The 26,071-nt window shown below is 47.2% G+C and overlaps 1 protein-coding gene across 1 annotated transcript in view; it reads left to right on the top strand.

The window, feature by feature from the left end:
* nmbr (neuromedin B receptor) overlaps window positions 1-16,016 on the top strand; it is a 24,677-nt gene extending 8,661 nt beyond the window's left edge. Inside the window, exons 2-5 of the mRNA XM_063902130.1 lie at window positions 2,442-2,583; window positions 3,918-4,133; window positions 12,967-13,205; window positions 15,808-16,016. Coding sequence (XP_063758200.1) covers window positions 2,442-2,583; window positions 3,918-4,133; window positions 12,967-13,205; window positions 15,808-15,967 — 757 coding nt within the window. The 3' untranslated portion in view covers window positions 15,968-16,016. The remainder of the gene's footprint in view (window positions 1-2,441; window positions 2,584-3,917; window positions 4,134-12,966; window positions 13,206-15,807) is intronic.
* The last annotated feature ends 10,055 nt before the right edge of the window (window positions 16,017-26,071 follow it).

Consider the following 26,071-nt stretch of genomic DNA (forward strand, 5'->3'; position numbering starts at 1 on the left):
ACCGTTCCTCACACACACGACAACACAGAAGATTGTAGTGTGTGTGTTGGGTAGTAAGAATATCAGTGCACATTGACAAGCTAAAGGCGTGCAGAACAAACTGAAATACTAAGCGTCTGCGAAGTCGAAGCTACTTAACTTCTCTACTTCAGTGTGACTGAGTATCATCCTGCTAAAACAGGTGTTCGGTGATACTGTACGCTCCAATGAAAACAAGCACTCGACTCATTCTGCCCATAGTTTCCAACTTATTCTGCACAGTTTCAGCTTTAGATGAGTATGTAGTGCCTCTACTTTAACGTACATGCACAGAACCCTAGAGAGCCCACTCCAGCAGAAAGGGGCCTCTTTAAACAGACTGGAGTGTGCTGAGGTCTCTGGATGGAAGTGACGCACCCGTTAGGTTTGTGTGCCGGGCTGCAGCGCGCTGTGAACATCTGGACTGATGATAGCGGCTGTGGAGTTTACTGGAGTTCATCTCTTCAGGTTGTAAAGCACTACACTGTGTTCCAGGGAGCTTATTTTTCCAGCTTCTTCTTCTCTTTCTCAGCCCTGATGTAACCAGACTCCCCTCAGAAAGCGTCTTGCTAGCCGTCATGCGTACGGACTAACCAAAGCTTCTTAATTCAGGTTTTTAATGAATCATTCTGAAGTTAACTCGGCGTCCCCATTGCAATGAAACCTTCGTAATAGGTGTGGAAAGAGGAAGCTGGAAGAGGCTCAGTGTCTCGCATAGATATCCGGCTCCTAAAGAAGTGCTTTCCCCGGTTTGATGTGTTTACTCTCACACACTGGCCTCCCTTTTGCTTACCCTCTGTGTTCCCTCCACATGGAAACACTCCTGTTGCCTCCTGTTGCTCATGCTCCTGCTCCGGGCGAGCCCACAGGTTCATCTCACCAGCATCACGGACTCTCTGCGGCAATATTTACAGCCTGGGGACAAGCTGTCTCTCTCCTAGCTGACATTAATAATCAATAACTCACCTCAGCATGAGGTGTAATGCAGCACCGAAATGGAAGATTTATGAGTGAGGGGGACGCCACTGTGACCCGGAGAGCAAAACCGAGCAGGAAGGGAAGAATTCTTGTTTAGAGACGAGTAATCAGAGGGAAATCTGGAGGAAAAACAAGGTCCAGCTGGAGACGGTCACACAAACACAGTTCATCATCCTGCCACTTTGATTCAACAGGACTTATACACACCCTGTGCAGTATATAATAACTCTAAAAGCAAAGATAAAACCAGTAGTATTATGTTTAAGAGCACCATTGTTGACCCTTTATCTGTGCTCCTTTCTTTTTGTGGTTTCTTCCCCATGTGCCTCAGCAGGAGACGCTCACTTCGTGCTTCACTGCTTTAATCTGACCGCCATAGAGCGAGGAGACGGATCCTCACAGAGATAAGGCCCAACACTCGACCGTGAGCCGATCTGCTCTAACAGGCTTCTCAGTCTCTGTAATCACATATAAACTCTGGGCTACACAGACAGGGATGAAAATAGCGTCATACAGAACTCATACAGTGCAGAGCTGCTGGGATGTCCTATTTCTGTGTTGGACCCTGAAGGCAACATCTCCCTGGTTCAATTCCTCTGTGTGATTTTGGATTGTGTCTGAAAATAATATCTGAGTCAAACAAACGTTTAGTTCAGCAGAAAAATGTGCAGATATTAACACCACGTCATGATTTCTGAAGTAAAGAGCTAATGTTGGGCTATAGAGGAACTACAGCACGGTCACGTGACTTCACGTCTCCACCGCTAAGCTAAAGGCGGCTAATGTTGGGCTATAAAGGAACTACAGCACGGTCACATGACTTCATGTCTCCACCGCTAAGCTAAAGGAGGCTAATGTTGGGCTATAAAGGAACTACAGCACGGTCACATGACTCCACGTCTCCACCGCTAAGCTAAAGGAGGCTAATGTTGGGCTATAAAGGAACTACAGCACGGTCACATGACTTCACGTCTCCACCGCTAAGCTAAAGGAGGCTAATGTTGGGCTATAAAGGAACTACAGCACGGTCACATGACTTCAGGTCACCACCGCTAAGCTAAAGGAGGCTAATGTTGGGCTATAAATGAACTACAGCACGGTCACATGACTTCACGTCTCCACCGCTAAGCTAAAGGAGGCTAATGTTGGGCTATAAAGGAACTACAGCACGGTCACATGACTTCAGGTCACCACCGCTAAGCTAAAGGCGGCTAATGTTGGGCTATAAAGGAACTACAGCACGGTCACATGACTTCAGGTCACCACCGCTAAGCTAAAGGCGGCTAATGTTGGGCTTGATGACGTTTAGTCGTCGCATTCAGACGTATTTGTTGTTGTAGAACATCACCAGACAACCAAAAACCCATTCAGAAACCCATTGACATTCCAGCTTACAGGAAGTGGTAACAGGGCCTTAATGGATGTTTGCTCTTGGTCTCCGTCAGGTACAAGGCGATCGTGAATCCGATGGACATCCAGACATCCAGCGCTGTCTTCTGGACGTGTCTGAAGGCCGTCTCCATCTGGCTGCTGTCCGTCCTGCTGGCTGTTCCTGAAGCCATCTTCTCCCAAGTCGTCACCATGCAGGTACCACACAGGAGACACCACTGGTAGCTTTAGAGCAAGCAGCTAACTCTCTCTCTCACATCCTAAGGGTTCGCTATTCTGTCCCTATATCTTAATGTTGGATTAGTTATATTTATTTAAGATGTTCCTTTTGTCCAATGTGACATTAAATAAGTCATTCAAACTCATCCCAGAAAAGGGCTGACGTCTGTTTATAGCTGCCTATTAAAATGGCAATATTATGCAGCCTTCATATGAGTATGTAGTGTCTCTACTGGGACATGTCTCCATGCTCTGTGTCTCTACTGGGACATGTCTCCATGCTCTGTGTCTCTACTGGGACATGTCTCCATGCTCTGTGTCTCTACTGGGACATGTCTCCATGCTCTGTGTCTCTACTGGGACATGTCTCCATGCTCTGTGTCTCTACTGGGACATGTCTCCATGCTCTGTGTCTCTACTGGGACATGTCTCCGTGCTTTAATGTCTCGTACTGCCTGTGCTGCAGCTCCTCTTTTCACCCTCTGTCTGAAACCAGAGCCCAGTCTGCTCTGATTGGTTAGCTGGCCGGCTCTGTTGTGATTTGGTTTAGAGATGTCCCGCCCCTTAGCCTATCACGTACAATGTATTGGAGCGCTGGCTAATAGAAGCACAAGTGTTACATAATGATGTCACTATGTTCAGGAAGTAAACAAAGCAGTCCAAAGGAGGCGTTTCAGCCAGATAAATCCTGGGGACTTCTGTTTGCACTTTGTTTCATAATCACCGTACGGGACAGTTGACATATTAACTATGAGCTGAAATAGAGGATGGTCGACCGATATGAGAAGTGTCATCGAGGGGTCGATTAGAAACTATCCCCGGCTGGATTTGGCCCCAGAATGAGATCCTGACCCTGTTTGATTTAGTCTGAACGTTAGCCGTTCATCACTTCCTGTTGAAGGCTCAACCCGGTCTCAGCGGGGGTCTCTGTCCTATCTCCCCCCGACAGCGATAAACTGATTCTCTCTCAGATTTACGACGGACAGCAGCTCCCACTGGACTCTGAATCTGCTTTCTGATCGTCACTCATGTGTTGTGATTCCTCCTGACTGTCCTCTCCTCCCTTCCCTCTGATCTCCTCTCACACGTCTCTACCTGTGTCCTCCTCTCCTATGCTTCCTCTCATTGATTATCCACAGCTAACCTCACCCCGCTCGCACAGTTCATCCCCCTACGGACCCCGATAAATAGGTTAACACGGGGTAGGGGAAGAGGTAGGATAGGTAGCATTTATAGACGGTGAGGAATCAGCTGATGCCGCCTTAACCTGTTGCTATCTTACAGCCTCTCCTCTCGCTTCCTCCCCCCCTCAGGGTCACAGGGACCTGACTAACGTGACCTTTGTGAACTGCGTGCCGTACCCGCTGTCCAATCAGATGCATCCCAAGATCCACTCGGTGATGATCTTCCTGGTGTACTTCCTGGTTCCTCTGACCGTCATCTCCGTGTACTACTACCACATCGCCCGCACGCTCATCAAGAGCGCGCACGACATGCCGGGGGAGATCAGCGAGCACACCAAGAGACAGGTGAGAGGCTGAGGGGGGGACGCCCGGATCAATAGATATATAAATGCAGGGCGGAGGAAAAGCCTGGAACTGTTTCTGGGTGCAAGTTCAGAGCTGTCTGGGATGCAGAACTTTTTCAAAAGACAAAAGGTTTGACTTCAGAGAGGACATATCCTGCAGGTTCACGAGCACTCAGCGGCTCGACTGTGAAGGGTTCCGATGTTAAGCAGCTTACTCACTTTAAGCCTTTTGTTTTGCCCCAGACTAGAACTACTGCTACCACATGTTGTGATGATCCGTTTTATTCTGTCAGGGGCATTTGGAGATTCTTTGACGGAAATGAAAAAGTTCAATGGTCCGAGAACAGCACCCTGAGGAACTCCGCATGGTTGTGGTTTAAGCCTTATGCATTTAAAGAGACATACTGTGCTCATATTCAGGTTGATGTTAGTATTTAGTGGCCCATCTGTGACATGTTTCCATGCTTTAATGTCCCTATGGAGGGAACACGGGGAATTTAGCCTTTTGCTGACCACCTACAGGAGCGGGGACATAGAAAGGACCCCTTTAACACTCCCTGGAGATACTCTGTCTTGGAGGTTTTTAAAGACTCGCTTATGTAACCCTTTGAACTTGATCTCCACGGGTTCAATACTTGTGATTTAAACTTATTTTAAAAGACTAGTCATTTAAGGCGAATTCAGACTGGACTTGGACTTGTTAACAATGACTCTCCTGAAAAGAGTCAGGAAGAGTTCTCACATTGACCGTTAGAGAGGCTTTATTACCTGCTTCACTTGTTATTATAATATCACATGCTTTCCATTCCTCATCCTCTGTGGAGCCCATTAACCGAAGCTGTCATCCTGAAAACTCATAAATCCTGCATTACAGTCCTCTCAGCCTAAACAAACAGGACCCCTCTGCAGGTCTGAAACTCTGCGGAGAGGATGCCCTCCAACATCTCGGGGTTAATGGAGACTCGCTGACTAGCAAACAGTGAATCATCAGAGCCCTCGCTGAGGCGTGGAGCTCTCTGATCAGGGCCTGGAGCAGGGACGGTAGTTTCAGACTGCAGATAATACATCTGTTCCATAAGCATCAATAGAAGGGGTCGCTAGGGCATGGCTGGAAATATACCAATGAGAGGCGTAGAAAAGGGCCTGTCACTTCTACTTTGTGCTTACTCTTTTATTTTGAAAAGCCCTTTTGATAATTATCAGTAATACCAAGGAGATCTGATAGAGATGCACTGGATCACATTAATCTGCCCCCCTGCATCTCCATCCAATAGTCTGCAATCTCAATCATCTCATTAGATCTAAATCTGTGTTCCTCTTCATGGGGGGGGGCGGAGATGCTATCAGAGATGAACACACACCAGAGCTCCTCATCGATCAGAGAAAGATAGTATTGATCGTAGCTGTTTTGGTATTAAGTGGCTTTTGAAAGGCGCCCTCTTCTAATCACGTTCAGGTTTGTATTTGTATGAACCGCTAAGAGCTGAATGCAAATGTTGTGGATATATTTTGGTGTTTGATATTGTTTTTCATAAATGTTTGTTGAAAATGATTTAGTTTGAAAAACCAAATGTTCACATACTTTCCAAAATAATTTCGAACCGTTTTACTCTTTCTTTTATTTACAGGTTTGGATTACTATAATAATATATACATATTTTAAAAAGCAATGAACTTGTGTCTGTTCTCTGGTGTGAGGAGAACAGATGTGCACTATTAATTAAATACTAGAAGAGAGCTCTCAGAGGGGCGCGGCCAGCAGCAGCTCATTAGCATTTAAAGCTACAGACACAGAATCAGCTCTTTAGGAACAGGGCTGAAACAGAGGGGGCTATGGTCTGTTTGGTGTTTCAGCCAATCAGAGACAGGTTCTGTATAAATCTGAGACCTGTGACATACTGTTGGGAAAGAGGGTCATTATATTTAATGTTTCCTCCTGATGGTCGGGGCCGGGTTGGTGACAGTTTGAGAAAGTCGTGTCTGTGTGGAAAACCTCCTGTCAGCTTGTGCTCTGGATTCTTCGTGTGACGGCTGACTGACAGCTGCAGGACTCAGGAACAGGAGAGTGACAGAAAGTGCCGGAAACCTGCTGTCAGTGTCTGTGGTCTGTCAGTGAGGCAGCTGCAGGAGGCTGGCAGGCAGCCATGAAGCCTGCATCACTCTGCAGAAACACAGCAGCTGGGTCAGGATGCTCAGCACCAGCTCTGAGAACACCTTAATGATCAATCATTATAAAACATATCAGAGATATTATTCTGAAATGGACCAATCAGACAATGACTACTTTTACTGTCGCTACTTTAAGTACATTTAGAGGAGAGTACTTTCTACTTTCACTGGAGGAACATTTAGAATACTTTCACTGTGACAGAGTATTCCTACACTCTGCTACTTCTACTTTACTCAAGTACAAGATCTGAGTACTTCTACTTTACTCAAGTACAAGACCTGAGTACTTCTACTTTACTCAAGTACAAGACCTGAGTACTTCTACTTTACTCAAGTACAAGATCTGAGTACTTCTACTTTACTCAAGTACAAGACCTGAGTACTTCTACTTTACTCAAGAACAAGATCTGAGTACTTCTACTTTTTACTCAAGTACAAGACCTGAGTACTTCTACATTACTCAAGTACAAGACCTGAGTACTTACTCAAGTACAAGACCTGAGTACTTCTACTTTACTCAAGTACAAGACCTGAGTACTTCTACTTTACTCAAGTACAAGATCTGAGTACTTCTACTTTACTCAAGTACAAGATCTGAGTACTTCTACTTTACTCAAGTACAAGACCTGAGTACTTCTACTTTACTCAAGTACAAGATCTGAGTACTTCTACTTTACTCAAGTACAAGACCTGAGTACTTCTACTTTACTCAAGTACAAGATCTGAGTACTTCTACTTTACTCAAGTACAAGATCTGAGTACTTCTACTTTACTCAAGTACAAGACCTGAGTACTTCTACTTTACTCAAGTACAAGATCTGAGTACTTCTACTTTACTCAAGTACAAGACCTGAGTACTTCTACTTTACTCAAGTACAAGATCTGAGTACTTCTACTTTACTCAAGTACAAGATCTGAGTACTTCTACTTTACTCAAGTACAAGACCTGAGTACTTCTACTTTACTCAAGTACAAGACCTGAGTACTTCTACTTTACTCAAGTACAAGATCTGAGTACTTCTACTTTACTCAAGTACAAGATCTGAGTACTTCTACTTTACTCAAGTACAAGATCTGAGTACTTCTACTTTACTCAAGTACAAGATCTGAGTACTTCTACTTTTACTGAATACCAGACCTGAGTACTTCTACTTTACTCAAGTACAAGATCTGAGTACTTCTACTTTACTAAAGTACAAGATCTGAGTACTTCTACTTTTACTGAATACCAGACCTGAGTACTTGTACCATATGCTGTTCTGGTTCTCAGTGGCAGTATGCAGCTCCTCCAGCTGCTGGTTGAACGGCTGTGTTAGCTGGACTGTAGCGCAGCCCTCAGTAGCAGGATGCACCCTCAAAGCCTTGTTGTTGTCTGCACCTTAAAGGAATGGTCTGACCCCCCTCAGGGACTGATGCCGCCCTCTGCAGGGAGGGGTTATTGAAGATGTTCCCCTGCATGGGTCTGTCAGAGCGTCCAGTCTGTAGGACACGTGTCCTCAGAGGCCCCCTGCCTCGAGGTTCCCCTTACATCTGAACGGAGACGTTTGTGAAGCCGCCCCGGGTCACGTCTTCCTCAGAGCCTCCCTGCCCTGCTCATCTTTCCAGAGGATGTGCACTGAGAAATGAGAAACTGAGGGGGAAGACACGCTGGCATTTATCTGCTGTGCTCTGTGTTTATTGTGATTGTTGCACGTTTCCAGATTAAACTCCTCTACACGGTTTGTCTTCCTCTCTGTTTGATGGCTGAGAAGCGCTCCAGGACAGATCTGAATCATCTCTGTGTTGAATAAACCAACAGATGCATTGAAACATGTTCCGGTGTTTTCGGGGAGGGTTTAGAATCTCCACCCTTTTCCTCTCTTGTGCACACTCTCCTGCTGCTGTAGTTCCTTTACAGCCCAACACCAGCTTTGTTTTCCGTGGTGTTTAGTCAGGATAATCTGCACTTTAATATCTGCATCTGTATTTTAACAACAACAAAGGCAACACTGACAAGAGTTCATGTGTATTCATGAAACCGTGAGAGAAAGAAAGAAAAAAGACAAAACCAGCAACACTCAGTGTGTGTGTGTGTGTGTGTGTGTGTGTGTGTGTGTGTGTGTGTGTGTGTGTGTGTGTGTGTGTGTGTGTGTGTTTGCACAATGAGATAAAAGAGTCCTGACACCTTTCAGATTCATGTCTGTGAATGAAAGCGGCACTTTTTCATTTCCTCCGGAGCTTATTGCAGATTCAGAAGGACAAGTGTGTGTGTGTGTGTGTGTGTGTGTGTGTGTGTGTGTGTGTGTGTGTGTGTGTGTGTGTGTGTGTGTGTGTGTGTGTGTTAGGAGACTGAAATGTTCCCAATATTCTTTCACATTAGTATTATGATGATTAATATGACAATAGTAATCTGGAAATAGAAGAAGATTGATTAGAGCCAATCAATTAACGACCCATCATTAAGTTAATGAGTGGTGCAGAGACCAGTCCAGGAAGCTGTAACACGGATCAGCCTTTCACCACGTCACTGAGGTCCCACTTCACCAGGACCACTGGCTCTGTGTGGTAAGCAGAGGTCTTCACGTCACAGTGCGTGGTTAATCTGCTCCTGGAGAAGCCGTCCTCTCGTTGTCCCTGAGCTCCGTGTAGAGACCGACGTGCGCTGACATTCATTTATTCATGACTCACAGGTGCCACAATGCCCCTTATCACACACTCACACACGCTCTCCCATCATGGCTTTCCAGGAAAATTACCCACAAAACATTTCCCAGAACACACTTCACCCTGCCATTCAGTTGAACCACTGATGTGTTCCCCTCTCTGCGGCTTCTCCATCAGCTGATCGTCCTCCGTCTATAAATATCAATCTCTTCCTCTGTAAGCACACTCTCCAGAAATCCACTTTGATAAACTGTACAAAATGTGTTTTTTGGAAGTGAATGAGTGATGAGACATCAGACTTCAGCGCTGTTTGGAAGAAATATAAAATATGCATGCCTGAAAATCAACCCCACATTACCTAAATGCCAGTGTCAGTGAACGCATCGCAGGCATTTTCCTCTGTGGATTTCCTGTCTTGTAAGCCGACTGTCTTTGTTGTCTTTTCATCGTCTCTAATTAATGTCAGGCCTTTGATGAAGCTTTGTTATCATCTCCAGAGTTAAAGGGGGTGGGGGGGGGGGGGTTAAAACCAAGTTTGATGGCGGTGCATGATGGGATACTGCTTGCTGTGCAGCAGGTGTGTTTCCTGTGCAGACGCCACAGCGTAACAAGTGTTGCCTCTGGGTGTCAGCGGGGTATAAATATGACGCAGGTGTGGATGCGTCTCAAACGGCAGCAGAAGCTCCCAGGCTCCCTGCTGTGAGACGGAGGAACAGTCAGTGTCTCTGCAGGAGATTTGTCTTCCCCCATCTCTCTCTGAGACCTGAATGCACTCGCAGCCGCTGCAGGTGTGTGTGCTGAATACCTGCGAGGTGTATCCATCCCTCTGACAATGCACACACACGTCTACATAATCCACCTGGAGACGCTGCAGCTGCCTGAGAGGATCTAGGGAGGAACGCCTCAATCTTTCAGGGAGAAAATCTGAGCGCAGCCGCAGAGATGATCGGCAGTTTTCAGTTGTTGTTATTTACCGTTGGTCGTCTTTAAGGGCGAGGCGGTGACAGGTGATCTCTAACGATGAGAATCTGTTCCCCACCCAGCAGTGCAAACAATAAGAGGCGTGAGCAGGGAGGACATCTTTCTTTTTTGTCGCCAACATTTTCTTGAAACACGAGCAGCGTTTACTAAAAGCTACTAAAACACAACGGAGACCAGGGGACACTCAAGAGAGACGCACACAGCTGGAGACCAGAGGACACTAAAGAGAGACGCACACAGCTGGAGACCAGAGGACACTGAAGAGAGACGCACACAGCTGGAGACCAGGGGACACTAAAGAGAGACGCACACAGCTGGAGACCAGAGGACACTAAAGAGAGACGCACACAGCTGGAGACCAGAGGACACTAAAGAGAGATGCACACAGCTGGAGACCAGGGGACACTAAAGAGAGACGCACACAGCTGGAGACCAGGGGACACTAAAGAGAGACGCACACAGCTGGAGACCAGGGGACACTAAAGAGAGACGCACACAGCTGGAGACCAGAGGACACTAAAGAGAGACGCACACAGCTGGAGACCTGGGGACACTAAAGAGAGACGCACACAGCTGGAGACCAGGGGACACTAAAGAGAGATGCACACAGCTGGAGACCAGGGGACACTAAAGAGAGACGCACACAGCTGGAGACCAGGGGACACTGAAGAGAGAAGCACACAGCTGGAGACCAGGGGACACTAAAGAGAGACGCACACAGCTGGAGACCAGAGGACACTAAAGAGAGACGCACACAGCTGGAGACCAGGGGACACTAAAGAGAGACGCACACAGCTGGAGACCAGGGGACATGCACACAGCTGGAGACCAGGGGACACTAAAGAGAGACGCACACAGCTGGAGACCAGGGGACACTAAAGAGAGACTCACACAGCTGGAGACCAGGGGACACTAAAGAGAGACGCACACAGCTGGAGACCAGGGGACACTAAAGAGAGACGCACACAGCTGGAGACCAGGGGACACTAAAGAGAGACGCACACAGCTGGAGACCAGGGGACACTAAAGAGAGACGCACACAGCTTGGACCGGAGCGCTGGGTGACGTTCAGGATCATGAAGAAAGTTCAGCTCTAGTTTTGTGGCCGTTTCCACCCCCCCCCCCCGGGTGTGTCCCCCTGCTCTCTGCTCCGGTGCAGCTTCAGGAGCTCAGCAGGTCTGCAGGAACACGGAGAAGCTCTCTGCTGCTGACGTCTCTCCTCAGTGTTCAGTGGAGCAGACGTGGCCGACCTGTGAGTGACAGCACTGACCTTCTCTCTGAGCGTCCGCCTGACAAGGTCAAACTCCTCGTAGGTAGCTCTCCTTTTGATGCCCGAGATGGAAACATGATTTCACATCCATCTCCTCCCTTCTGCCCATTTCATCATGAGGGGGGAGGCTTTTAGCATCCTGTTCCCCGTGGAGCCCTCTCCAGAGTGATTACCTCTCCCCCCTTCAGACGAGTGTAAAATGATAGCTTTTAACGCGCCTGTGTTTGTGGATTGCGTCAGGTGTTCTTGCTTTTAACGAGTCCCACACCATGTGTTCTGGATATTGAAGCTGCAGAGGAAAGATCAGTTTAGAGGATTCCTATTGGCTTTCTACCTGCATTACTTCCACTGTGGGAAACTGGACATGTTGGTCAGCCGTTTTATCCTCCCTGACATCCTCCCTCGGGGATTCTGCGAGTCCAGCGCCAGACATGTTGTGTCCGGATGTGTTAAAATCAACCCTGTCTCCCGAAACTCACTGGGGTGCACAACAGGGAAGGTCTTTCAGAGATGACAGAGCAACATTCTGCAGTCGTGAGAGTCATCTGCTGCAAACGTCACAGGGTGTAGGAAACATGATGGGAGAACTCTTCAGGACTCGAGTGCTTAGAGAAAAGTGAACCACAATAAGCTGTTCCAGAAACGTTCCTCTGCTGTGGCTTCATGCAGGCTTTATGAACCACAGTGAGGAACCCTCCTAACCAAAGAGTGAGTGAACCCTGATGGAGGCCCTCCTCCGGTCCACACTCATAATGCATGTGGATCCCAATGAGGATGACTCACTGTGACTCTTCATCGGATCACAGTCAGAACAGTCTCGTTAATATTCAGCCATTTTGTAGTTTATATGAGACACAGAATAACTTTAGTCCTTCACAGTGGAGGCAGGGTCTCCTGGGCTAAAGTAGGATCGTGAGGAGGTCTTTGGTTAACATTCACCACTGTACACCTGCCCTTTAATATTCCACTAGGGGCTTGGCCTGGGAACTGGAAGGTCACCAGTTAAGTCCCCGAAAGACCAAGTGCCACCGTGGTGTCCCTGAGCAAGACACTGGTTACCTACACTGCTCCCCGGCGCCGTACATAATGGCAGCCCACTGCTCCTAACACTAGGATGGGTCAAATGCAGAGACCGCATTTCGTTGTCCTAGTACTTGTACTCTGTGCAATGACAATAAAGTTGAATGAGACGTTTCCATTTTTAGAATTGTTGATTTAGACTCTTAATTTCTAATGATGTGCAATGCCGTCAAATCAGTCCCGTCATTTAAAGTTCAAAGCATTTCCTAACCAATGGTAGCCCAATAACTTCTTTCCAGAACACGCTGTAATAGACCCTTCATGTTTCCCCTGATTATCAGCACTCTGAGGCTCCTGCTTTCGGGACGAGCTGCCGCAGACTGGATGACCCTACGGAGAGCTGTGGGATTCCAGCGTCAGGAAGAACTGACATACATTTGATTGAATTTGCTAACTCATAACTTTTAAGACAGCATACCTCACCTTTAGTGAGGGGTCCTTGGTATGTTTTCTGTATGTGGCCCTCAGTGAACAAAGTTAGTACCCCCTGATCTAGAGACTCAAACAGCTCTTATCATGGCCGACACTCCCAGGTCACTCAAGCAAAATGTAGGTAGAGAAGTGTGCAGATTTTCTCATAGACTTCTATAAAATCCTCTCCTTGCGTTGAGGCTGGGCACTAGAGAAACCACACTGGCCTCTTTCATCCCCCCACCCCCGCTGACTGTTCTCTTTGTCTCCTGGTATCTAGATGGAGACGAGGAAGCGCCTGGCTAAGATCGTGTTGGTGTTCGTGGGCCTGTTCGCACTCTGCTGGTTCCCCAACCACGTGCTCTACATGTACCGCTCCTTCCATTACCACCAGATGGACCTGTCTCTGGCCCACCTGGTCGTCACGCTGCTGGCCCGGGTCCTCAGCTTCTCCTCGTCCTGCGTCAACCCCTTCGCCCTCTACCTGCTCAGCGAGAGCTTCCGCCGGCACTTCAACAGGTTCGTCAAATCAGAGCTTCCTCAGAATATCCAGCAGAATAAGTGACAGAGTTTCTGTAAATATATCACACAGTCTTTAGAGGAGAGGGCTTACTCTATGAAGGTTCCATCGTCAGAAGTCCCTTAAAGGTGCGGGAAGGTATCCTAAAACCCAATAATGAGCCGGCATTTTAAGTGCTTCCTGTCCCCTGGTCTGGAAGTCAATGGTTTTCTGCAGGTGTTTTTGATCTATGGTGAACAAAAAGGTGCCTCCATCATTATCCTGATTTAATAGTGGGGACTATTTCCCACGGTGTATTAATACACATTCCAAGGTTTAGTCTGAACCAGTATCAGGGTTTAGTCTGAACCAGTATCAGGGTTTAGTCTGAACCAGTATCAGGGTTTAGTCTGAACCAGTATCAGGGTTTAGTCTGAACCAGTATCAGGGTCTCTGCTCCTCTCTCTGGGGGCGTCCCCCTCAATCCAAAATGCACATTCTCCCCTGAAATGTTAAAGTGATGCCAGGAAACAATCTCTCTGTGGGTCAGAAAGGGTTTACTGAGACCAGAGATATGGAGATGGGGTCAGGTGTCTGGTCAGACGGCAGAGACAGCTTACGGAGAATAAAGAGGGGATGGATGTCCGGTGGGTCTGCGGGGGACGAGTGGCAGGCAGCAGGCTGACACTGAGACTGAGATTTCTGATCCTTTCTTTTACTCTCCTTTTTTGAGAAGTGAAGGAACCGGAGCTCTGGATCTATTTGTTGTTGAGGTGTGATATATGACTCACAGCTTTCAGACGTGAAGACACTGTTATTGTAATGCAGGATTTACACCGTAAAGTGGGCGGGGCCTAATTTAGACAGGACGTGAGGTCAGCGCATCACGCTGTATTTTATTACAAACCCTGCATTCCTTCATCATTGCCTATTTAAACCAAAGAGCTCTTTTGAAGAGAAATCCAATAAATGTTGAAACAAACCTTGAAATAATTTGGCAACCAATGACATTTGAGAGATGATCTGTCTTTAACACACACATACAGATCTTAATTAAGTCTGTGATTAAAAATGATAGCACATGAAGCCACCAGTTGTCAGCTGGGGGCCAAACAGCTGATGAATGAGCCTCTGATTTTGAGTTATGCATCCAACAGCTGAAGCCAATGTGCTAATGCATCGCTCTGCCTCAACAGAAACTCAGATTTAGGAGGCGGACGGCAGTGTACAGACCGCCTCGGTAAATTGCAACGGTAGACTAATCACAACTCTTTCCGGAAGGCTGAACATTTGTAGGAAAAGATTGATGGAAGCAGAGGTCGAGTGCTTCCATTTTCCCCGTAAATGGACCCCGACGCCTGATGGAGTAATCACCGCTCCGTCTCTTAGCTCCCCACTTCCACTCAACTTTTCTATCAGCTCCGTGAGATGGAAACCCTCACGCTTCCTCCTGGACCTGTGACAGGCTTTCATTAGGGGGCAGATAACGCTTAATCCTGACACCTCCCAGCAGGAGAGATATCAGAGAGTGGGGACGCAATTAAAACAGAGAAGCAGGCGCCATAACTCAGCTGTCTCTGGGTTTATTCCTCATTATTCAAAATGACAAATCAAAACAGTGTGGGGAAACGTTAAGCCTCCATCTTCTCAGGGGAGTCTTTGGGAGACGACTTCCCATTTTCATTTTCAGTGTCGCATTTCTGGGATTAGAAGACCCCCCTCTGATACACACATCTCCCAGTCCTGCACATGCAGTAAATAACCCATAAAGACTAAAGACAGTTTCCCAGATCAGGTCTCTTTTGCTTCTTCTAGATTAGAGACTGATTTATTTTTCACCACCGTCTCTTTGTCTTCGTCCACAATCACAAAATCTATCTGTCTCTCGCTAAACAAAGCATGCACGATCATACGTTACATTTCTTTGTGTTTCCTTTCTGAAAGACTCAGTCATTTTCTTTTGTAGAAGCAAAGCATAGGAACAAAAGAAAGCCACGTCTGATGGAAATGAAAGACAAAACATCAAGTAAGCAAATGGATCAGGAATGGATCTTTGGCTTTTCTCCGCTTCCTTTGAGCTGTTATGGGTTAGCAGCAGAGGCGTCTTTCATACTGGGGCCGCTGGGGCCGCTGGGGCCGCTGCGGACACAGCTCTGTGCATCAGGAGAAATTGTTCAAATTATTTTTTAAATGTAAAACTTTGAAACTGCACGTTTGCAAACTGGAGGACTGGTCACTCTTTCTGGGTGTATTTCTGGTGACCTGAGACATGTAGGCACGGCACAGGTTGTCTAAAAACATGGTGAGCATCCAGTTTGAAAATGTTCTGTTCAATCTATGAGGTTCAAGGAAGCTGTTTGTCATTAAAGGTGTTTAGATCCCTAGGCGACCTGAACACCTAAACCTTTTAATCCCCTCATGCAGCTTTGTCTACGTCCTTAACTTCTAACCCTCCTCCTTTGCCCCCCTGAGGTTCTGCCATTTCCCCCCATAACTCTGGGGTTTCATGGGAGGTTTTCCTTGTATGATGTAAAGTCCACTGAGACAGAAGTCAAATGTGTGATATTGAGCTATATAAATAAATGTCGATTGATTCTTCTTCTTCTTCTTCTTCCTCTCCAGTCAGCTGCGATGTGGGCGAAGTCCCCGCCCCGAGCGCCAGGCCAGCTACATGCACAGCACCTCCCACATCCGCCTCACCTCCATCAAGAAAACGGCTCCCTCCGCCGCCATCATCGCCGCCGCCGCCGCCAACGGCAACAGACAGGAAGTGGCGCTGTGAATCCAGATGCTCTGCTTCACCTCATCTGGAGGACTTCTGCAAAACCCCCTCCTGCAGCTCTGGGTCCAGCAGAGGTGTGTGTGTGTGTGTGTGTGTGGGTGGGGTGGGGGGTGGGGGGCTGGGGGGGGGGGTTAAAGGAAGCTCTGCAGGCCCTGGATGCACCGTGGACTTGGGCCTTCATCATCTGCATCCTCACATGTGGCAACCAAAACAAAAAAGTGCCTCCTGGACTACAAGCTCACACATCACGGCTGGACTGAACCCTTTCTCCTTGTCAGAGGGAAGTGTCTTACAGTAGCGGGGGGAGGACGATGGACTGCGGGGACAGGTCTCGGACTGCAGAGTGCATGATCAGCATACTGTCTGCTGTGATCGCTTGACTCTCCGGGGTCATTGATTGGTCATCAAAGCCGCCTTCATCTACCTAGAGACATTGCATTGAGCGGCAGAGTCCTGAGGGACAGGGAAACATCCCCAGAGACATCAGCCAGTCCTGTACCGACCCAACACTTTGGCTCAGGACCGTTGGAGGGTCGAGGTACGTGATGGTCTCGCTCCTGGACTACTGCTTTAGTCTAACCCCAAAGCGTTGTAAGCCAAAAGGTCTCCCAGTGTGGAGGAAGACAGCTCTGTGGCTCTGTGGCTCTCTGTGTTCACCAGGGTTAATGTGGAAGCTCCAGTTACAGGTCTGTGGACTTAGGGGTGCCGGACTACTGCTACTCCTAATATGATGCAAGGGTTGTGTTTTTACTCTTGACAGGAAGTCAGAAGTATAGGGAAGCCAACATCTCTGACCATTTTGCAAGACCAGGCTTCACACTCTCATGTCTGTTCCTTCAAACCAAGAAGTGTATCACGCCACCATCAGTGGTGTGATAACGAGTATAACAGCGAAGGACTCTCATCCAGGAGACAGTTGTCCTGAAACCAAAAGTGTAGTTTCTTTTTACTGAAAGCTAGCTCACTCAGAACCTCAGAACTTAAATCTATACAAACCCAAGTTTTTGCTCTTCAACTGATCAATCGTTCACACCGTACCGCGTGGCATTGTGCGTCTCTGTGTGTTACAAGGCTGTCTGTATTAAAGTGTGTTTTGGTGGTGAAGGGCTGATATTCTGCAGGAACGTGTGATAGAAGCCTAAACGGATGTCCACTTTCTAAGCTAGGCTAATTCATCTGTATGCAATGAAGTTCAAAATGTATAAACTCACACCCTAGCCCTCTGAAGCAAAGCAAAGTTTCAGCCCCTGGACGTCAGGCAGCTTCGCCTTATCTGCTATGAGCAGTACGAGCTGCAGTGACCTCAGGATTGTGTCTCTGCTTTCCCTGAACCATGTCCTCCTGATGGCTTCTTTGACCTTTGATACTGCAGCACACATTTGAGTGGGATGCATCGGAGCGTGGAGAAGGTTAGGTGCGCGCTGCTCTGCCAGGAAACTGGGGATGCTGCGCTGCTGTGAGGGAACACAGCAATCTGTACCTCGATTTAAAACCAGTGAAGTCAGTCATTCATTACGATCAACTTAGATCTCCATTTATGTTGGATTGTACGCTTGGAGACATATTTCACATTAGTGCATGTTGTACACTATTACCAGTCCGATCGGGAGGAACCTATGTTCTGATTAATGAGTATTTATGCCGTGTGCAGAGGTGGATAGTTCTATGAACAGTCCCCGGGCGATTAGAGCCCATCGGGATGATGGTAATGTCTTAAAGGGGAAGGGCAGTTAGAATTGGACCTACAAAGGCAAGGCTAGTGGATTTATCACCTTTCAACACGAGGCAATTCAAAGTGCTTTACAAAAGTGAAAGACGTTAAGACCATGAACACCACGGTCAAGACGAGCTACGACCCCGGTGCTCTTTGGCAGAGACTGCAGGCCAATAACTCGTTGCATCCGTCAGTGATACGCCACATGATCAGTGAGGCTTTGAACCCCCGCAGACTCGCTGTGTGTTTTGTGTTGGGGTGATCTTCACCTCCTCACGCGCAAGGTGACCACCCCGCTCTGGCATCTGGTTTCTGCGAGTGCCAAACAGCCCGCCCACCACGCTGGGTGTGCAGCGCAGAGGGGCTTCTGGTGAACCCACAGACTGAGTGTTTGGTCAGTGTCCGTGCTTTGTGTTGGTGCATGCAGTGACGGCTGACGCAGTGACGGCTGACCGCAGTGTGTGCTGAAGGTACAGATACAGAGGATACTCTGTGGATGTTTTATTTTCTGCTTTACAAAATGTTTGTTGTGTTTCTCGGTGCCCGGCATGTTCCTGTGTTTCAAAATCATGTACACTCATAATAAACGTTTCTATGTCAGCGCACACGTTCATTTGAGCATTCTGAAGTATAAATAAATGTTTTAGCAACACCGAAGGCTGGGACTGAGCATCTTTCAGGGCAGGGTAACTACCGGTTGCCACTCTCATGTCTTTAAATAGACAAAAGTGGAGCTGAAATTACAGGTAAGTGGGTTTCAAAGTGCACCTGTGCTTCAGTATGCCTGAGTCGGAGTGCCGGCGGCTGAACAGCCACCAACATCCAACATGTCATTAGCCGGGAAGGAATAACAAAGCAAGCTTTTTATCCCATTCAGCAGAGCTTACTGAGACACAGCAGGGATTCAACCTGTCTCGCACCATGCTGGGTGTTTAGAAAACAGTGCTCCAGCTCCATGTCTCTGTGTAGTCACCGCTGGGGAGACTACGGGTTGGAGCAGTGGTAAGCCAAGTCCCCCCTGATCAGCTCAAAAACCATTTGGTAGGGAAACAGCCTCTATAGAGAGGTCCAGCGGCTCCCTCAGAGTCTGATCCATTACCTGAGAAACTCTGAAGGGCATTTCAAATGTTTACATCCATCACTAACATCATTTCATCTCCCAATGTTTATCCTTTTGGTTTTCTTTTCAAACTTCAGATTTGTTTCCAAATTTCAACTTTTTAGAGTTTCCGACTTTTTCTTCTAAAATGTGGACTTCTAAAATGTGGACTTCTAAAATGTGGACTTCTAAAATGTGGACTTCTAAAATGTGGACTTCTAAAATGTTCAGAAATATTGAGAATAAAATGTTTTTACGGAACTTAAATTTAGATTTTCAGTTCAATTCATTATAGTATCATTATCTTAGTAATCATGCACAATGCCCTCTGTAGCCCTCCAACGTACCCCTAGGGTTAGTGCATTGATCTTCGGATCAGCGGGGCACAGGTACGGTGCTCAGGGACACCCCGGTAGCACTTGGTCTTTCCTGGACTTGAACCGGTGACCTTCCTGACTTCCCGGTTCCCTAGCTAAGTCCCTTCCCTACCACCACGACTTCGACACTTCAGCCCAAACTGATGTTAGTCGGGATGAAAGCGCCCAACAAGTGACATGTAGTGAGATGGTAATGAACGTGAATAGCAGGGGGGTACATATTACATATATATTCACAGACAGTGTTACTGCACATCAGGGGGTTCCAGTCTGGGGGTCAGGGGTTTACCAGGGGCCTGAACACTGCAGGAAGGAAGGACCACCTCCCAGTGAGGCTCGGCGGGAGACGCAGCCTGTGTGTTTGAGGGTCTGTATTCATGGTACAACATATCGATGCGCTACATGCTCTGCCTCTGTGGACATCTGGTCCAGATGTGGGGACAGTCTGATCCTTGTTTCTAGGCGTACATGTGATAAGGCCAACACAGCCCCTTTAGAGGGGCCAATACATCTCCACTATTTTCAGATACAGGGAGTATGGAAGAACAGCTAAGGGTTAGGGTAAGGGTCTCCTGGAAACTGAAGTCAGGGAGTATTTCAGAGTGAGAGCAGAGACTGCTGCACACATGTCATTAAAATGGGACAGACAATAAGCTGTATCCAGATGTGTCCACTGGAGCATAAAGGAGCAGAGCGGTCATTAGGCTGGAAACGATAATTCACCCTCTGATAACGGCTGCCTACCGAGCGTCCAATCAGAGCGGTCTGCGGGACAGTGAGAGGAATAATGAGGAACACGGGGCTGGGATCTGTCCATGGTGCTCTATACTCTGAGCTTTGTTCTTCCGTCTCCTCCTGCGCTTCACCAGTTCGTCATCAAGAGAAAATACATGTTGTTTTGGATGATGGATTTTCAATTAAATCCACAGAATCTCTGAAGGAGAATATGAATCAAAGTTCTTTACTCCCCGTTAACAGCCCCCGTCCGACCGGCTTGTTCCCACACAGACATCACAAAGACGTCAGTCCCTTTTTCTGGGACGTGGAAGTCATGCAAGGACACTCGGTCAGGAAACCCTCGGCTACAAACAGCCCTCACTGCCTTCCAAAAATCTGACTTTTTTTCAAAACTTTGACTTTAAAAAAGATTCCGATTATTTAAAGAAAAAATCCCTTTTTCCTCAAATTCTGACTTTTTTCCTAAATGACGAATGATTGGTAACCATTCAGCTGGTTAGAATCCACCTGTTCCCAGTGTTCTATACCCACATGAAGGAGGCTCCCCCCCCCCCACATGATGCTGAAGGGTTGGGATCAGAGGGAGTTTCTCAAAAACACAATTTCCATCATGAAATGAATCAGAGGATCCTGGAGTTTTCAGCTTCAGTTCCCACATGTTCTGTTCGTTGTATCACTCTCTCCCCACCCCCCCTTTCACTCAGCTCCCTGACTCCACCATCTTTGCACATGCTTCTTCCTGATAATCAGAACATACTGTGGTGCGTTAATATGACATAACTACCATCTCGGAGGGAACACTACAACGGGGTAATATAATCTGATGGGAGGGTAAAGTGAGGGCATGATCCGGAGTGTTGTGTGTCGGTTTGGGTTTTCAGAGGGTCTCATCACTGGGCGATTTAATTAAAGCGGCACGAGGACGAGCTGCTCTAATAAAGGAGAGGTGCTTTGTGGAGCGAAACAGGAGCTAATATTCCCTGAACAAATAAGATTAAGAAAATAACCGTCTCTGTTAACCACTCATCTGCTCACAGCGTGGAGACACACAGGTTTGCTGCTGCTGCTGCCAGGAGCAGCAGAGACGTTAACGAGGAGGGATCCAATAAGCAGAAGTTATGGCCGCCTCACAGGAATCAAGAGGGATGCTTTAATAGGGGAAGGAAAGCTGTGGAGATTTACCGTTTTATTCAAGAGCTAACTAAAGTCAGAGACCACTTTCAACCTCCCCAGTTTTGTTGAAATTTTGAAAGAAATTCTGATTTAATTTGAGTCGAAGTGAAGTGTTGCATCTTTGCTTTGTCCCCATCTTTTGGGATGGAGGTGACACAAAATTATGAGCTTAAATGATAAAAAACATTCTCGTTTTTAATTAAAAGACATCTGGAAAGAGCCTGCAGAGGGACGGCAGTAACAGGTGTTTGGATCCCCCCGGCTCCTCACAGTTGATTTGCTTCAATGCTGAATAATTGACGTGGCAAACTTTTTGAGCTGCTAATCGATCCGTCAAATGAGGAGGATTTTGACATTAGAAACACATTCTTTTGAACCTTTTATTCATTCAAATGTACCGATGGAGTTAGGGTTAGGCCTCAAAAACAGCTGAAGTCTGTCGCATAAGTGCTAAACATGTTCATTAGACGGGTCGTTGTACCGGCTCGGATAGAAATGGCCTTGCTTGGGACCCGCCTCTCCTCTAGAGCTGAGAAGATATAGGTGTTTTTGTGGAAATGTTGCTGAGAAAATCCCTCTCATTTATGTCAGATATCCCCTCTCATATGGGCTCTGTCGCTGTGCGGATTTATCACTCCATGCTTTTGTGAGCGACTGATGAAGCGTGGCGACGGCTGTGAGTCAGAATCACACAACGCAGCCTATTCAGATTCTGCAGACCGAGAGAAGAAGTCCTGCTTTGTCCTTTTAGATAGATGGATTCAAACTGTAAATGGGAACACACCTTTTAGAATATAGTCGAGTCTAGCTGCAATGAATTATCTGCCAGTCGGTGCAATGAAAGGGCGGCACATTGAAGGAGACAGTAATTGACTTGTGATGCTCTCTAATTGAATTCACCCATAAAAGAGAGAAGGTTATTTTGTTCTTTTTGGAAATGCCTGAATTGTTCGGATGAGTGCCGCAGGGCTCAGATACAGGATCCTCACCGTCTTTTCTCTGCGGTGCCTGATCTTTCCTCGTCTTTATGCAGATTATCCTAATTGGTGCTCTCTTTCTCTCCTTACTACATTGGGAGAAGAACAACCTTTCTTTCATGGACCTCAAGATGATATTTTCTGGATTTAAAAGTGACTTATTCTGCACTGTTGGGCAGATTTGGGGGCATGAACTCACTTTGACATCCCCCTAAGAGAGATGTGGACTCTGAGCAGTGAGCAGAACAGAAGGAGAGAGAAAAGATGGAGGTGGACGGCTCTGTGCTCCGCATCCAGACATGATTTAAGGATCTGAGTCCCATGCTGCCTCATAAAGGCCGGCGACAGATCAATAAGGCTTTCCTTGATGAACATCATCTTCGACCCGGTGATTCGTAGATGCGTCATCCGAGCAATTGTGAAGCGCGGCTGACTCACAGGCGGCTCGCATCGCTCTGAATCAAAAGCAGGGAATGGTTTCCCGCCCGCACACAGCTCTTTGTTCAACAGATGCCCAAACCCGAGGGGACGGATTCAAGATTGCTTCAAACGTCTGGCTCTTTTCTTCACACTTTTTTTTCTTCACGTTAATGCATTTCAATTATGTCTTTCTATCGCTCGTATCCGCCGGTCCGACTAAGAGCCATCAAGAAGCAGCCGAACGCAGCCGGCATCAGCCTGACAAGAACCAGGGCTTAATGGAAACCTCACACATCATTCAGCTGTCACAATATGTTGGATATTACAATATAGACAGGCTGATCTGACAGCTAACATCTGAGGCAGTATGCTCCACGCTCAGGTTTCAAAAGCACACATCAGCTTATTCAGCCCCGTCCCCTTTATTGTTCAGGTTAGCAGAAGCAGCTTTACAAACTGTGAGCTTCATCAGAGATCATTTACAGCTACACTGAGGTCCTGCTTTACAGTCTTCTGCTGTGAGGAGCTACGAGGAGAACCAGAACACATCAGTCTGTCGGACTGCAGACTGAAGCTCATGGTGACTGTATGATAACGCTCACTGACAGGAAGAGACCAAGGTCAGAAAAAGTCTAGTCTGAGAAAAAAGTCAGGATTTTAAGAAAGAAGTGAAAAAATAAGACTTTCACTAAAAAAGTTCAAGAAAAAAAAGGTTTTGATTTTTCATAAAAAAGTCAGAATTTTGAGGAAAAATTCAACATTTTAGGTCAAATGAGTTTTTGAGATCCTCAGAAAAAGTCTGAATTTTGAGAACATTTTTTTTCAAATTGGTCTTTGAGCTGTAGGGCTGCCGGTTCACATCCACAGTGCTGTTGAGCAGCACAGAGCTGCCCAGTGTGCTATACCGTGTGCTGTACGCCGATAATAACGAGGGTTTCATCCACAAATCCTCCTTCTCCTTCTCTGGTAAATATAGATTGTTCAAATGTGCAGTGATAGGAAACGAAAAGAAACACCAACATGTCACACACACACACACGCACACACACACACACACACACACACACACACACACACACACACACACACACACACACACACACACACACACACACACACACACACACACACACGCCGGCCTCTGAAGGCTAACCTGTCCCCGCAGGTTTCTGTGATGAGCGCGGGGCGGATACACCGTCACACAGACTGAACTGCAAGCCGCTGGCCACACTTCCAGATGTGTGTTTTAGGTTCTCGCGTTCGGCCTCGTACGGGGCGCCACAGTGTGTGTGTGTGTGTGTGTGTGTGTGTGTGTGTGTGTGTGTGTGTGTGTGTGTGTGTGTGTGTGTGTGTGTGTGTGTGTGTGTGTGTGTGTGTGTGTGTGTGTGTGTGTGTGTGTATCACTGGTTTATCAGAGACTACAATCCTTCTTATCGTCACAAAGGACCAAAGAACATCTCCATGGAGAGAGCGGTGCAGCCCGGCTCTGTGGAGGCTTTACCCTGGCCGTTTCCCGCTGACCTTTGGCTGCACAACCAATCAGCTACAAGCTGCATGAAGCGGCGGCGCAACTAGCAGGGGTGCTAACCAAAGAATCTGAACACAAGCGACAGTTTGTTCCCCGCAAGGCTCTGCACCGACCTCACTAGGAGCAAAGAGCAGGTAGCATAGCGTGTGAATGCAGCTTCAGGCTTACAGTTGATTTAGCCCAGCTAGCTGTTTGCTCTTGTTGATGCTAACCCGCTGCTGGCCGTGACTTCATATTCTCCACACAGACATGAGAGTGGCAATGAAGTCTTTTTCTAAGTGACTCACTTTCAGGAACAAGGTAGATGGACTTGGCTTGTCTCCATTTTAGCACAAATCACAGCGCCTCAGGCTGCTGACAGAGACTCTAATTGTGATTTATTTGCATACAAACACACAATCCCTCCTCTGATCTCAGCTCCTTGGAAATGCTGATCACGAGGACTTTAATATTAAGTAGTGCTCGATGATAAATACACAGGAGACAGATTAAAAAGGCCGTATTGATCAGAAAGAGAAGCGTTTGAAACTCTATTATCAGAATGGGCCAGTCCTCTCGGTGCGATACAGCACTCTGCTTCTGATGCAACACGCAGGGAGCGCTCAGTGGAGGTTATTGAGGAGCTGTTCATCTTATGTGTTTGCACTTTAACGGGACATTTCACATTTTTTACAATGCTGCTTTGTGCTGATTTACACACTAAGTAATAATGGACCATCACGATTATTTATTAGGTGTGTTCATCTCTTCCCACCTAAACGAAAAAGACAAGTTGAATCTCTCGCACTTTGTGCTGTCTCTGTTTGCATCTGGTTTTATAAGGCATATCATAAACATTATCTGACTGACACCTCTGTAGCCAACCTCATTCTCACCCATGAAAAACCTTGATGGAGACCAGGGGACACTAAAGAGAGACGCACACAGCTGGAGACCAGGGGACACTAAAGAGAGACGCACACAGCTGGAGACCAGGGGGCACACTAAAGAGAGACGCACACAGCTGGAGACCAGGGGACACTAAAGAGAGACGCACACAGCTGGAGACCAGGGGACACTAAAGAGAGACGCACACAGCTGGAGACCAGGGGACACTAAAGAGAGACGCACACAGCTGGAGACCAGGGGACACTAAAGAGAGACGCACACAGCTGGAGACCAGGGGACACTAAAGAGAGACGCACACAGCTGGAGACCAGGGGACACTAAAGAGAGTCGCACACAGCTGGGACCGGAGCGCTGGTAGAGGTTCAGGATCATAAAGCTGGACAGCTGTCTCTGTGGTTGGAAACTCAGCACAGAGACCAAATCCTGGTAGAAATAATCCCACTTTAAAGTACCGCTCATCTGGTGATATCAAAGAGGTTCTACAAACAATTCAACTTCAACACAAAGAGTAATACATGCAGTTCATCTGTTCTGATCAGCTCCACTGTGCTGTTCTGATCAGCTCCACTGTGTTGTTCTGATCAGCTCCACTGTGCTGTTCTGATCAGCTGCACTGTGTCGTTCTGATCAGCTGCACTGTGTTGTTCTGATCAGCTCCACTGTGTCGTTCTGATCAGCTCCACTGTGCTGTTCTGATCAGCTGCACTGTGCTGTTCTGATCAGCTGCACTGTGCTGTTCTGATCAGCTCCACTGTGCTGTTCTGATCAGCTCCACTGTGTCGTTCTGATCAGCTCCACTGTGTCGTTCTGATCAGCTGCACTGTGTTGTTCTGATCAGCTCCACTGTGCTGTTCTGATCAGCTCCACTGTGCTGTTCTGATCAGCTCCACTGTGCTGTTCTGATCAGCTGCACTGTGCTGTTCTGATCAGCTCCACTGTGTTGTTCTGATCAGCTCCACTGTGCTGTTCTGATCAGCTGCACTGTGTCGTTCTGATCAGCTGCACTGTGCTGTTCTGATCAGCTGCACTGTGTCGTTCTGATCAGCTGCACTGTGCTGTTCTGATCAGCTCACGTGTCCTCATTGTGCGGACTTCCTCTCCACACTCTCTAAAACAATACTGGAACAACAGAACCTCCCCGTTTGGTTTCTGTTTCACAGCCAAATGCATTCTGTAAAACAGAGGTCTGT

Source organism: Eleginops maclovinus, chromosome 15 (genome assembly GCF_036324505.1).
Source record: "Eleginops maclovinus isolate JMC-PN-2008 ecotype Puerto Natales chromosome 15, JC_Emac_rtc_rv5, whole genome shotgun sequence".
In the NCBI taxonomy this organism is placed as follows: domain Eukaryota; kingdom Metazoa; phylum Chordata; class Actinopteri; order Perciformes; family Eleginopidae; genus Eleginops; species Eleginops maclovinus.